We start from the raw sequence: 11,653 nt of genomic DNA on the forward strand, positions 1-11,653 counted from the left end.
TTTTAATGTGAAGTTTGCAACGCAAGAAAAGTCATCTCAACTTTATTTGGATCACTTCAAAGGGTGACACGAGTGTGATGACTCACATACAACATGAGTTTTAATGTGAACCGAAACTGAGTTTCTGGAATTAGGAAGTCTAAGCAATTAATCATCACGAAATAATTCATTTAAAAAATGTCAGAACTAGCCTACTAGAATGGCTCAACTTTATTTCAGTTTCATCAAAGACTCCCATTTTTCTGGACACAGCCACATCCCCAGTTGTAAGAGGGTGTGCACACTTGCGCAACCTGTTACGTTCCCTCTCAAAATATCACATTTTGGAAAAACGGGTGTGTAGAGTTTTGCTAACCACAGTCGATATCGTAACAAATCCCAGTCATCCTCTCTGTCGGTTTGCAGTTGCTTCCCGTCTCCTCTGTTGCCATGACAACCGTTCATACCCGTGACTTAGCTGGGCGTCTGCCAGTCGGATTGTTGACTCACATTTGTATTTCGCATTTCACATTTTTTTTTTAATCTCACAACAACCTGACATTTGAAGAGAAAGGGTGTGGACTTTTTACATTTTTTTCCCAACCCTAGTTGTTGTGCTCCTGTATTTTGGAAACCAGATAATAGAGAAGGAAACGGAATTGGCACATTTTTAAGATGGCTGTGCAGATGAGCATTGCCGTTTGTACCATAATTACAGCAAACACTAAAACCGACAAACCTGTTTTCCCCCTCGCAAGCACAAGAAGCCCCGGGGAGTCAAGTACAAGAAACATGAAACCCATCCATCCACCACCCACCATTCAAATGATAAGTTGCCACTCATCCACATCACAGTCATGCAGTGATTTTTTTTGTACTTGATAAGTGAGCTCAATTAACGCAATCAATGCACTCATTAAAGTAAACGACTGTAATTTGAGTTGTCCTGAAAGCAGCTTGAAGACCTTTCCAATGCAAATCTCATCCACAATGGCGTCATCATTTCCAAATGTGCTCTCAGCGCTTGGCAAATATTCCACAAGTTTATAAGCGTAGTATGGATTATCCATGTAGTCATCGCAGCGCTTCCGTCCCATGGTGGGGATTTTGTTTTGTTTCCGTGTTTGATTGGCTATACGGTGGACACAAAAGTCTGAACACCCCTGTTCAAATAATGTGTGTGTATGTGTATTTTATTATTTTTCTTTTAAGAATTTCAGAAACCAACTTTGAGTTTTTCTTTCCTTTGAAATGTTTTAAAAGTTTTCCGGTATTAAATGTGGCCAATGTGCATTCTTTTAGTAATTCTACGAGTAAATAATAACACAGTCATTTGAGGTTTTTTTTTATGGCAAATGATGCGATTAAAAATATCCTTCACAGCTGGAACTATTTGATATCATGTTTCTCGCCGTCCATTCCAGAAGTGAACGCCATGGTCGAACAGCCGGGTCCTCGCGTCATTCTCGATCCGTCGTGACATCACAGCCAACTCAATTTGATTTGCTCGCCTCGAGGCGAAAAGAGGGGGGTGACCGGAAATCACAGTGCCCATGATCATATAAAAGCTGACGTCGACGCTTTTTCGGTCTCTTTCTGTTACCTGGCGAGGGGCAGCAGCTTTGGCCGCGACAACCCAGAAACACCGGTAAGCAGCGGGTTATTTCCCCCCCTGAATGATCCCTGGGCTTTTCAGCATCCTTCCATCAGTAGCCCGAAGAAATAGAAATCTGGGCATTAACTAGTATTTTTGGACCATTTTAGCGGCGTGTTATGTAATAGGCAGTTTCTGGGTTTTAAAACCCAATTGTAGCAAAACATTATGTACGATCCGACTTTTATCACATTTATGCCGACTTTGGTCTAGGATGTGCGTTTAATTCGCTTAATCCGACTTTGTTACCATAAGGACAAAGGGAGTGCCCTAAAATGGCCGCTCCTTTCCTTCCTGGGGTGGTTTGTGCCTTGAAGACTGCGACGTTCGCGTTTCTCAATCATGATTGCTTTTTATATATGATTAAACGATTATAAATGACAGAAATTACGAACGTGGTATGTGGAACACGTGTCTCATTTGGCCTGCGGCCCGCCGAGGCCTGTTAGCATCATGCTAAGTACTAGCTAGCAGTCTGGCCAACAGGCTAGCGCATTTAAGCGAAAAATTTCGGTGCGAAGTGTTTTTGCCATTAGTCGATTAATCCCCAAGTGCTTTGATTTTCATACGATCGCCACCCATTTTATTAACTGACAGTTTTGTTTGTTCTCAGAATTTTCAACAATGGCCAAGGAAAAAACGCACATTAACATCGTGGTTATCGGCCATGTCGACTCCGGCAAGTCCACCTCCACCGGTCACTTGATCTACAAGTGCGGTGGCATCGACAAAAGAACCATCGAGAAGTTCGAGAAGGAGGCCGCTGAGGTATGCGATAACATCTTTTTTTAAAACACTGCAGTTTACGGCACTCGTTCAAAATGGCGGCGCCAGCGTGCTCTTGCTGAGCTGTCGGCGAAAGGGCGTGCCCGATTCTGCGCATGCGCAATGCACAGAATGACTGTGCAATATGCCATGGTGAAAGAACCCTATGACTTGTTGGAAAATACTATTTATCTTTTTAAGTCCTCTTGCTAAATTGTAAAATGATTAATTCCACAGATGGGCAAGGGCTCCTTCAAGTATGCCTGGGTTCTGGACAAGCTGAAAGCAGAGCGTGAGCGTGGTATCACCATTGACATTGCTCTGTGGAAGTTTGAGACCAGCAAGTACTACGTGACCATCATTGATGCCCCTGGACACAGGGACTTCATCAAGAACATGATCACTGGCACATCTCAGGTACTTAAGTTGTAATGTTAACTAAACACAGGCAGTGTAGTAACCGAGTTTTATATTCCAGGCTGACTGCGCCGTGCTGATCGTCGCTGCTGGCGTGGGAGAATTTGAGGCTGGTATCTCCAAGAACGGCCAGACCCGTGAGCACGCCCTGCTGGCCTTCACCCTTGGCGTGAAGCAGCTCATCGTTGGAGTCAACAAGATGGACTCCACCGAGCCCCCTTACAGCCAGAAGCGTTTTGAGGAAATCACCAAGGAAGTCAGCACCTACATCAAGAAGATCGGATACAACCCCGCCACCGTTGCTTTTGTCCCCATCTCAGGGTGGCACGGAGACAACATGCTGGAGACCAGTGACAAGGTGACAATGAGAGCTGAGCTGCTTTCTCTAAGATTGTGAATGGCTGTGAATCGCAATTTAATGTTTTCTTGTCTTTCTAGATGGGCTGGTTCAAGGGCTGGAAGGTTGAGCGCAAGGAGGGCAATGCCAATGGCACCACCCTACTGGAGGCTCTGGATGCCATCCTCCCCCCTTCCCGTCCCACCGACAAGGCCCTTCGTCTGCCTCTGCAGGATGTCTACAAAATTGGAGGTAAGACTTCTGAATTTTTAACGGCATTCTCAGATCAATTTGGAGCACCTAACTTGCCGTCTGCACAGGTATCGGAACAGTGCCCGTGGGCCGTGTGGAGACCGGAGTTCTGAAGCCCGGCATGGTGGTCACCTTTGCTCCCACTAACCTGACCACTGAGGTCAAATCTGTGGAGATGCACCACGAGTCCCTGCCCGAGGCCTCCCCCGGGGACAACGTTGGCTTCAACGTCAAGAACGTGTCAGTCAAGGAGATCCGTCGCGGTTACGTCGCCGGTGACAGCAAGAACGACCCACCCAAGGGTGCCCATAGCTTCAATGCTCAGGTGTGCATCGTGGCTTGCAGTTTTGCTGAATGGGACTCGTTGGCACATTGTAATCCCCCGCCCCTTTCTTAGGTCATCATCCTGAACCACCCTGGCCAGATCAATCAGGGCTACGCCCCCGTGCTGGACTGCCACACAGCTCACATCGCCTGCAAGTTCCAGGAGCTCATCGAGAAGATCGACCGTCGTTCTGGCAAGAAGCTGGAGGACAACCCCAAGTTTGTCAAGTCTGGAGACGCCGCCATCGTCAAGATGATCCCCCAGAAGCCCATGGTGGTGGAGCCCTTCTCTTCTTACCCTCCCCTTGGTGAGCCCTCGTCAACAATTTGCAGCAAGAACACGTAATGTGCGATTTCTAACATGCCTTCCTGCCGTTTCTCCCAAGGTCGCTTTGCCGTGCGTGACATGAGGCAGACGGTCGCCGTCGGCGTCATCAAGGCCGTGGAGACCAAGGAAGTGAGCGGAAAGACAACAAAGGCCGCAGAGAAGGCCCAGAAGAAGAAATGAATGGTTGTGCAGGACATCCAGCAAGGGGACGTGTGCCGGCAGCAACGGGCCACCCTTTCTTCCCCAACCACCTCACCCCACCCCGGATCATCTCTGAGGCACAGCTCTCTGCTCAAGGACTGGCTTATGCTGATTAAAACTCATCGCAAAAGTTTTCGCAGGAAAAAAAGGAACTTTGCGGCTTTGTCAGTCACCCGAATCACATGACGGTGCCTCCTTTAAGTTTTGAAAAGGTTTAGAGCTGTACATTGGATGTTCAAATGCCACAAAATTTGATTGGAAACGAAAGCTGCTGGTAACTAATAAAAATGTCTTTGAAAAAAATGGACACAGCTCGTCAACTTGTCTTTGTGCTCAAGAATCTTAGTTTTGCTGCAGGCATGTTGCTGAGCTCGTTACTCGGGTATGTGTGTCGGTCGTGCTTGTGACTCCAGTTACTTAAAATGATGTCAGGTAAGCGGACTGACTCCTCCTTGTTTGCAGTTTGCGTATAAAAGCTTGGAGTATTTCCGGCTCGGTCCTTTTTCCCTTTGCAGATCAGGTGGACTAGCTGGTACCGGTCACAGGTTGGTAAGATTCTTAAAAAAATTGAAAATCCTAAAACGTTTTCCATAGGTGGCTCTGAAGATGGGTTTTATTAGTTGGGAGACTATCAACGGGACAGGTGGTTGAACAAATTAGTTGGGGGGGGGGGGGGATCCAGTCGATCGAACTTACTGATTTCAACAGTTTTACGTCACATTCGCCAAATTTCGACTTTCGTGTCAATTTGTTCCATTTGATGTGCGCGCCGCCGCCGTGCGCGGGCACCCTCCGCTACTCTGACACGACAACATGGCGGCGGCGCAACATGGAGGCCGACCACGTGACGGCCAAAGGTGTGGCCCCTACCGATAAATTATTCCGCTGGAATTGTCAATATTAAATCGCCTTCTTTTAAGCAACATGGCACGGAGCTCGAGTACACAAATATTTCTCGTTCTTTCTCCACCAGTCGCTCAAAATGGGCAAGGAAAAGACGCACATTAGCATCGTGGTCATCGGCCACGTCGACTCCGGAAAATCCACCACCACCGGCCACTTGATCTACAAATGCGGTGGCATTGACAAGAGAGCCATCGAGAAGTTCGAGAAGGAAGCCGCTGAGGTTGGTTGCCTTTTTGTTTTTTGCCTTTCTCGATGATGCTATTCTTTTCCTGACGACCAGTGCCCCCTACTGTCCTAACTCGAAACGACATGATCGTGAAATGTAAAAGAAACTATGTAACTTGTGGAACTGTAACTGACGACCGCAACTAAGTACCCATAACTATAAGTTGCTTAGTAACTAAAGCAAAACGTGTCGAGGAAAGCCTACTAGAACATCTGACCTTCCGTTGGGGTTGCTCAAAGGCGCGTTTCGGATGTGATTGGTTCTTTGTGAATGCAAGCAAATCCCGACTCTAAGTAGTATTTTTTTTTCTTCCAAAAGTTTTAAGTTGAACAGGTTTTGCATTGTAAATTTAGTTTTTTTTTCTCTCACACAAAACCTGGCATTTGAACAGGGATGTGTAGACTTATTATAGCCACTGTACATAAAATACAAATGCTGCCAAATCATTTATTTTGCTAAACTTTAGTCATCACCATAGAAATTCAGTTTTTTCTTTTTTCTTTTTTTTTTCAATAAAAATGTAAATAATTTTAGTAACATTCAAAGGACTCAAATCCAAAATACTTTAAAATGTTTGGTTGTTTTGAGCAAGTCTGAAGTTGTCTGCATATTTTTTGGAAAGCAGGAAAATATATTGATTTATCTCCAAGTGTTTTTCCCCCAAAGTTTCCAAAGTGTATTAAATGTGAAAATAAAATGCCACTTTTTTTTCAGATGGGCAAGGGCTCATTCAAATATGCTTGGGTGCTGGACAAGCTGAAGGCCGAGAGAGAGCGCGGCATCACCATCGATATTGCTCTGTGGAAGTTTGAGACGGAGAAGTACTACGTGACCGTCATCGACGCCCCCGGACATCGCGACTTCATCAAGAACATGATCACTGGCACCTCTCAGGTACTTGAGTTACAATGTAAACTAAAATTTATTTCAGTGTAGTAACCGAGTTTGATATTCCAGGCTGACTGCGCCGTGCTCATCGTCGCTGCTGGCGTGGGAGAATTTGAGGCTGGTATCTCCAAGAACGGCCAGACCCGTGAGCACGCCCTGCTGGCCTTCACCCTTGGCGTGAAGCAGCTCATCGTTGGAGTCAACAAGATGGACTCCACCGAGCCCCCTTACAGCCAGAAGCGTTTTGACGAAATCACCAAGGAAGTCAGCACCTACATCAAGAAGATCGGATACAACCCCGCCACCGTTGCTTTTGTCCCCATCTCAGGGTGGCACGGAGACAACATGCTGGAGACCAGTGACAAGGTGAGGATTGGCCCCACTCGTGAGTTACCGCTTGCTACATAAAGACAGATAAATTATGAGATTTGATTTAATACATTTCCAAGTGGGTTAAAAACAAAAAATGTTTTTTTAAAGATGTCAAATTTCACTCGATGATGATGTGTTGTTGCGCACAGTGGCCACCAGAGGGCAGTATACAAAATGTAAATCAGGTAGCTGCAGTAATATTTGTCTGTATTTTTGTGTTGCTTATTGTCTTTTTTTTTTTTCTTTAAACCATATTTCTAAAATGATATTTACAGAGAAGTCACACGTTCTCAGTCGGGTCAAGAAAAAAGACTGGAATTTGAAAATGCGGGTTGACATTTGTTTTTCTCTGTAGATGAGTTGGTTCAAGGGCTGGACGATTGAGCGCAAGGATGGCAAGGCCAATGGTCGCACCCTCTTCCAGGCTCTGGATGCCATCCTCCCCCCAAAACGTCCCACCGATAAGCCCCTCCGTCTGCCTCTGCAGGATGTCTACAAAATTGGAGGCAAGAAATTCAACTTTATCATTTCCTAATGTCAATGTCTACTGATCCAAGGAATATATTTTACAAGATGAAGCAGTGTGCCACCAAACAAAAATGTCACAAAAGAAAGTATATTATGTATAGTTTGGTTCAGTTTCTGTAATGCCCACTAAGGCCACAAGATGGTGTAAAGCTCAGACCAATAGGAACGTAGTAATTGGTGTCAAGGAAATAAGTTGATGTGGATTTTTTTTTTTTAATAACATCCGACTGTTTTGATTAAGTCGGGAGTTGGTGCGGAGGAACACAATGAAATTTTTCTGAGCCCTCGAGTTATAACCGGCGTCCCCCAAGGAGACCCCTGTTGGCTGAGATCCTTAACGACCTTGCGAGAGAATATGTTCAACGCCTCTCGCCACCGCTCAGGTATCGGAACCGTCCCTGTTGGCCGTGTGGAGACCGGCATTCTGAAGCCCGGCCTGGTGGTCACCTTTTCTCCCGTCAACCTGACCACTGAGGTCAAATCTGTGGAGATGCACCACGAGTCCCTGTCCGAGGCCATGCCCGGCGACAACGTCGGCTTCAACGTCAAGAACGTGTCCGTCAAGGAGATCCGTCGCGGGTACGTGGTGGGCGACAGCAAGAACGACCCACCCAAAAAAGCCCAGAACTTCCATGCTCAGGTGAGGTGCCATATTCATCGTTTGCGTTCTGCAGATAAATACGTCACGTGTTGTGAGCTCACCCGTCACATTTTTTTCCCACGCAAGGTCATCATCCTGAACCACCCTGGCCAGATCAGTTCGGGCTACGCCCCCGTGCTGGACTGCCACACCGCTCACATCGCCTGCAAGTTCGCGGAGCTCATCGAGAAGATCGACCGTCGTTCTGGCAAGAAGCTGGAGGACAACCCCAAGTTTGTCAAGTCTGGAGACGCCGCCATCGTCAAGATGATCCCCCAGAAGCCCATGACGGTGGAGGCTTTCTCGGAGTACCCGCCCCTTGGTGAGGATCTCTTGTCAACCAAATCAAAAAAAAAAATTACAAAATCTCGAAATAACAAAGAAACCCTCCTGCAGCACAATAATCCCTCAAAAAGCAAATTTACATTTTTGTCATTTATACATAAATGTCTTACTTGTTTACTTGCATAACGGACTCTCGCTTGTCGTTGCAGGCCGTTTCGCCGTGCGGGACATGAGGCAGACGGTGGCCGTCGGTGTCATCAAGTCGGTGGAAAAGGGCGACACCCAAGGGAAGGTCACCAAGTCGGCACAGAAAGCACAGAAGCAATGAATCGCCGTCATGCGGATTGCGCAACAGAATGGCGCAGACGTGTCCTGCACTTGGCCGTTTTCTCCCCTCATCAGTTCACTCCTCAAGGACTGGCTTCTGCTTTTTAAAACTCACTGGAAAAGTGTCCGTAGGAAAGGAGGACATGTCTTCTTTTTTGCAAGAAAGGCAATCTTACTGTTTTGTTGAAGTCAGAAAAATAAACATCTGATGTGTGACCAAATCAAGTTTCTCTTCTTTGTGTGTGCCAACGTGTTACGTATCATCATTTTCAGTCTGTCAACCAGTGCATGAATGTATCTCTCATCATATTGCCATATTGAATGTATATATGGTCATATAATATCATCAAAAAAGATTATTAGCCATCTTTGGGTCCATTGAAAGACTATATATATCTGTGATATTGTTACATCAGTTATTGATGACATCCATCATGGATGCACATCATTATTTCAACTTATTATTGAGATATTAAAATGAATAATAAAAAAATATATATATTTTATCAGTTGGGACTGGTGTATCTTACCTGGAATTACTTAATTGGAAAGATGCAAGTCTGAGCCCATGAGCAACCTATGCTAAAGTAATATTTATGCAAAATGGGAAGTACTTGTATAATACCACTGATATTGGTATATTATATTATAATTCACCACAAACGTTCAGTGTATGAAAGTGTTGATATGTATTGCCATTAATTCACGTGAATTGCTTAGAAATCAGGACAATTGTTTTATTGTGTCCCTTATTGAATAAATCAACACTTTATTTTTTTAATTAATTCAAACAAATATGCAGAATCTTTGTTTCACGCCGCCATCTATCGTCGGACTGTTTTCCAGGTGGCACGTACATATAAATACTCCTCACCGGAAGTAGTACGTTCTCTTCTAGCGATCCAACATGGCGGTGAGTAGCGCATCAACGCATACTAATGAATCGCTACGAAGACGCCGTCGAAATCCGCAACCATCGGAGTGGCGGGCGCTTATGAACGAGCCGTTCACCCACGAATAATTATTCAGTCTTATTGTCGAATTATCTCAAGTCAAATTCCGCCGATGAACGTGATTAATCACTCGGAAATATGGAAAGTGGCTAAGGCTAGTTGCCGGAAAATGGAGCCCAAACGTCGTTACTGGTAAACAAGAAAAGTTAACGTTCATCACGAGAGTATGTGCAACGAGTAAAGTAGACCTTTACGGTCGTGGTTTTTTTTTTATGTAACAAGAACACATCATTTTAGTTTACTTCTCTTGCGTGTCATGGTGAAGGCAACAGCAGGGATATGTACGGACATGTTCCCTAATGGTTCCCAACCTTTATTGAACCAAGTACATGCTTCACAATAGAAAAGCAGTACGATGCACCTCCAATAATAAAAAAAAAAATCAAACAAACACTCTGTTTATACAAAAGTTAACGCTGAATGTGCAATTCGGGGACTGGCAATAACAGTTTATAATTGTAACTTAAATTTTGTGCCATCTTAGATGGTGAAGGAATTAAATTTATTTGATCCTTTAAAATGTGCCTGCAGATGTGCAAAGCGGTTAGCTGTCCGGCTTTTTGTTGAAATCAGTCTGCTACTTAAAAAAAAGTTTTTTTTGGTTTTTTTTTAAAATCAGGACCAGGTTGAGAAGGAGAACCCCATGAGGGAGTTGCGCATCCGCAAGCTCTGCCTGAACATCTGCGTGGGCGAGAGCGGCGACAGGCTGACCCGAGCCGCGAAAGTGCTCGAGCAGCTCACCGGACAGACCCCCGTTTTCTCCAAAGGTGAGCGAGCGGTCCGGCCGCAAAACAAACGGGGATGACGGCAGCAATCAAAAAGTTGAACGCTTCATGGTTGATGTCAGCAGATTGTGAGACTTGAGCTCAGTGGTCAACTCGAGGGATTTGCACTGATAGCGATAACTACTAACTTGAATTATTTTCATACAAAACCATTTTGTTAAATGTTAAATAATGAATCAAAATTTGGACGATCATCGCAATCATGCCAAACTCCACAGGTGTTGACGTTTCCAAATTTCCGACGGTCTTGAATTTAGCATGCGAGTCACACAGCAAGGAGGGTTAGATGATGTTGACAATAAGTCACGCTTGCTTCCCCCCCCCCCCCCGTCCCGACTCCTCTTTGCTCGTTTGTTGCAGCTCGCTACACCGTGAGATCGTTCGGCATCCGCAGAAACGAGAAGATTGCCGTTCACTGCACCGTCCGCGGCGCCAAAGCCGAGGAGATCCTGGAGAAAGGACTCAGGGTGTGTTTGTGTGTGTGTGCGCCTGACCATCGCGAGCTGACACATCACTTGTACTTTTTACTCCCCTCTCCCTCTCCCTCTGTTTTTGTTTTGTTTTTTTCTTTTGTGGGCAAAATCGGAACGTTTCTCCTGTGAAAGTAATTTCATCAATTTTGACGCAGGTGCGCGAGTACGAGCTGAGAAAGAACAACTTCTCGGATACCGGAAACTTCGGCTTCGGCATCCAAGAGCACATCGATCTGGGCATCAAGTACGACCCCAGCATCGGCATCTACGGACTTGACTTCTACGTGGTACGTGTGCCGGGCGGGACGTGCGCGCGACCTTGTATTTTTTTGTGACGCAACTGTCGCGTTCAGGTTCTGGGGCGACCCGGCTTCAGCATCGCAGACAAGAAGCGGAAACGCGGCCGTATCGGCTTCAGGCACCGCATCCGCAAAGAGGAGTCCATGCGCTGGTTCCAGCAGAAAGTCAGTTTGAGTTTGGCGCGACACACGTTGAATTGAATGCAAGTCGTCAGATAAACGCTCAGCCTCGTTTTTGTCTTCTCTCGTTTCAGTACGATGGCATCATCCTCCCTGGCAAGTAAAAAGACCACCTTTGGCATCTTTTTAAGAAAGTAATAAAAATTAGAAAAGATTAGACTGGTCGTGTCTTTATTTTAATAGCCATTATGTTGTAGTTACCATTGTCATGACAACCAAAATAGTCAAACCTGCGCAAGATAATTGCGACATTTCCCAGCATGCGCTCGTGAGGAAAACAGAGAAGGCAACTTTTTGTTCACTTTAACTTTTATTCAGTGACGCACCTAAACATGCCAAGAGTCAATCTTTCTGATCTGAACACGTTGCGGCGTCGCACTGGTGCACTGTCGTTCACAAAAATGTTTCAATGGTTTTATTTTTATGCATGACTTGATTCTTCTGCTGTTGTAAATGCGCAAACTTTTTACTTAC

At 45.4% G+C, this 11,653-nt stretch overlaps 3 protein-coding genes across 4 annotated transcripts; all 3 read left to right on the forward strand.

Moving 5' to 3' along the window:
* Positions 1-1,459: 1,459 nt before the first annotated feature.
* On the forward strand, positions 1,460-4,564 carry LOC148321712 (elongation factor 1-alpha). Its single transcript, XM_088318196.1, has 8 exons — positions 1,460-1,627; positions 2,247-2,401; positions 2,636-2,815; positions 2,877-3,173; positions 3,254-3,404; positions 3,473-3,729; positions 3,802-4,036; positions 4,115-4,564. Exons 2-8 carry the CDS (start codon positions 2,258-2,260, stop codon positions 4,234-4,236), a joined length of 1,386 nt encoding a protein of 461 aa, XP_088174322.1. The 5' UTR covers positions 1,460-1,627; positions 2,247-2,257; the 3' UTR covers positions 4,237-4,564.
* A 135-nt stretch (positions 4,565-4,699) lies between these two features.
* LOC148321713 (elongation factor 1-alpha-like) lies at positions 4,700-8,650 on the forward strand. Of its 2 annotated transcripts, none has more exons than XM_088318197.1 (8): positions 4,700-4,802; positions 5,231-5,383; positions 6,104-6,283; positions 6,347-6,643; positions 7,005-7,155; positions 7,561-7,817; positions 7,905-8,139; positions 8,312-8,650. In XM_088318197.1, exons 2-8 carry the CDS (start codon positions 5,240-5,242, stop codon positions 8,428-8,430), a joined length of 1,383 nt encoding a protein of 460 aa, XP_088174323.1. In that variant the 5' UTR covers positions 4,700-4,802; positions 5,231-5,239; the 3' UTR covers positions 8,431-8,650. The 2 variants fall into 2 exon arrangements, with proteins under 2 accessions (XP_088174323.1, XP_088174324.1); XM_088318198.1 differs by having other exon boundaries at positions 4,757-4,806.
* A 584-nt stretch (positions 8,651-9,234) lies between these two features.
* On the forward strand, positions 9,235-11,333 carry rpl11 (ribosomal protein L11). Its single transcript, XM_088318399.1, has 6 exons — positions 9,235-9,342; positions 10,062-10,209; positions 10,588-10,694; positions 10,856-10,987; positions 11,054-11,164; positions 11,254-11,333. The coding sequence occupies exons 1-6, from the start codon at positions 9,337-9,339 to the stop codon at positions 11,281-11,283; spliced, it is 534 nt and encodes a 177-aa protein (XP_088174525.1). The 5' UTR covers positions 9,235-9,336; the 3' UTR covers positions 11,284-11,333.
* Positions 11,334-11,653: the final 320 nt, after the last annotated feature.

This window comes from Idiotropiscis lumnitzeri, chromosome 16, assembly GCF_059441095.1.
Source record: "Idiotropiscis lumnitzeri isolate Australia: NSW breed Sydney's pygmy pipehorse chromosome 16, RoL_Ilum_1.0, whole genome shotgun sequence".
In the NCBI taxonomy this organism is placed as follows: Eukaryota; Metazoa; Chordata; class Actinopteri; order Syngnathiformes; family Syngnathidae; genus Idiotropiscis; species Idiotropiscis lumnitzeri.

Excerpts from the sequence above, each read along its gene's own strand:
- LOC148321712 (XM_088318196.1), top strand. The coding sequence starts at position 2,258 with ATGGCCAAGGAAAAAACGCACATTAACATCGTGGTTATCGGCCATGTC. Across the intron at positions 2,816-2,876 it reads TGATCACTGGCACATCTCAG|GCTGACTGCGCCGTGCTGAT; the intron begins GTACTTAAGTTG and ends TTTATATTCCAG. Across the intron at positions 3,174-3,253 it reads TGCTGGAGACCAGTGACAAG|ATGGGCTGGTTCAAGGGCTG; the intron begins GTGACAATGAGA and ends TTGTCTTTCTAG.
- LOC148321713 (XM_088318197.1), top strand. The coding sequence starts at position 5,240 with ATGGGCAAGGAAAAGACGCACATTAGCATCGTGGTCATCGGCCACGTC. Across the intron at positions 5,384-6,103 it reads TCGAGAAGGAAGCCGCTGAG|ATGGGCAAGGGCTCATTCAA; the intron begins GTTGGTTGCCTT and ends CTTTTTTTTCAG. Across the intron at positions 8,140-8,311 it reads CTCGGAGTACCCGCCCCTTG|GCCGTTTCGCCGTGCGGGAC; the intron begins GTGAGGATCTCT and ends TTGTCGTTGCAG.
- rpl11 (XM_088318399.1), top strand. Across the intron at positions 10,988-11,053 it reads ACGGACTTGACTTCTACGTG|GTTCTGGGGCGACCCGGCTT; the intron begins GTACGTGTGCCG and ends TGTCGCGTTCAG. Across the intron at positions 11,165-11,253 it reads TGCGCTGGTTCCAGCAGAAA|TACGATGGCATCATCCTCCC; the intron begins GTCAGTTTGAGT and ends CTCTCGTTTCAG.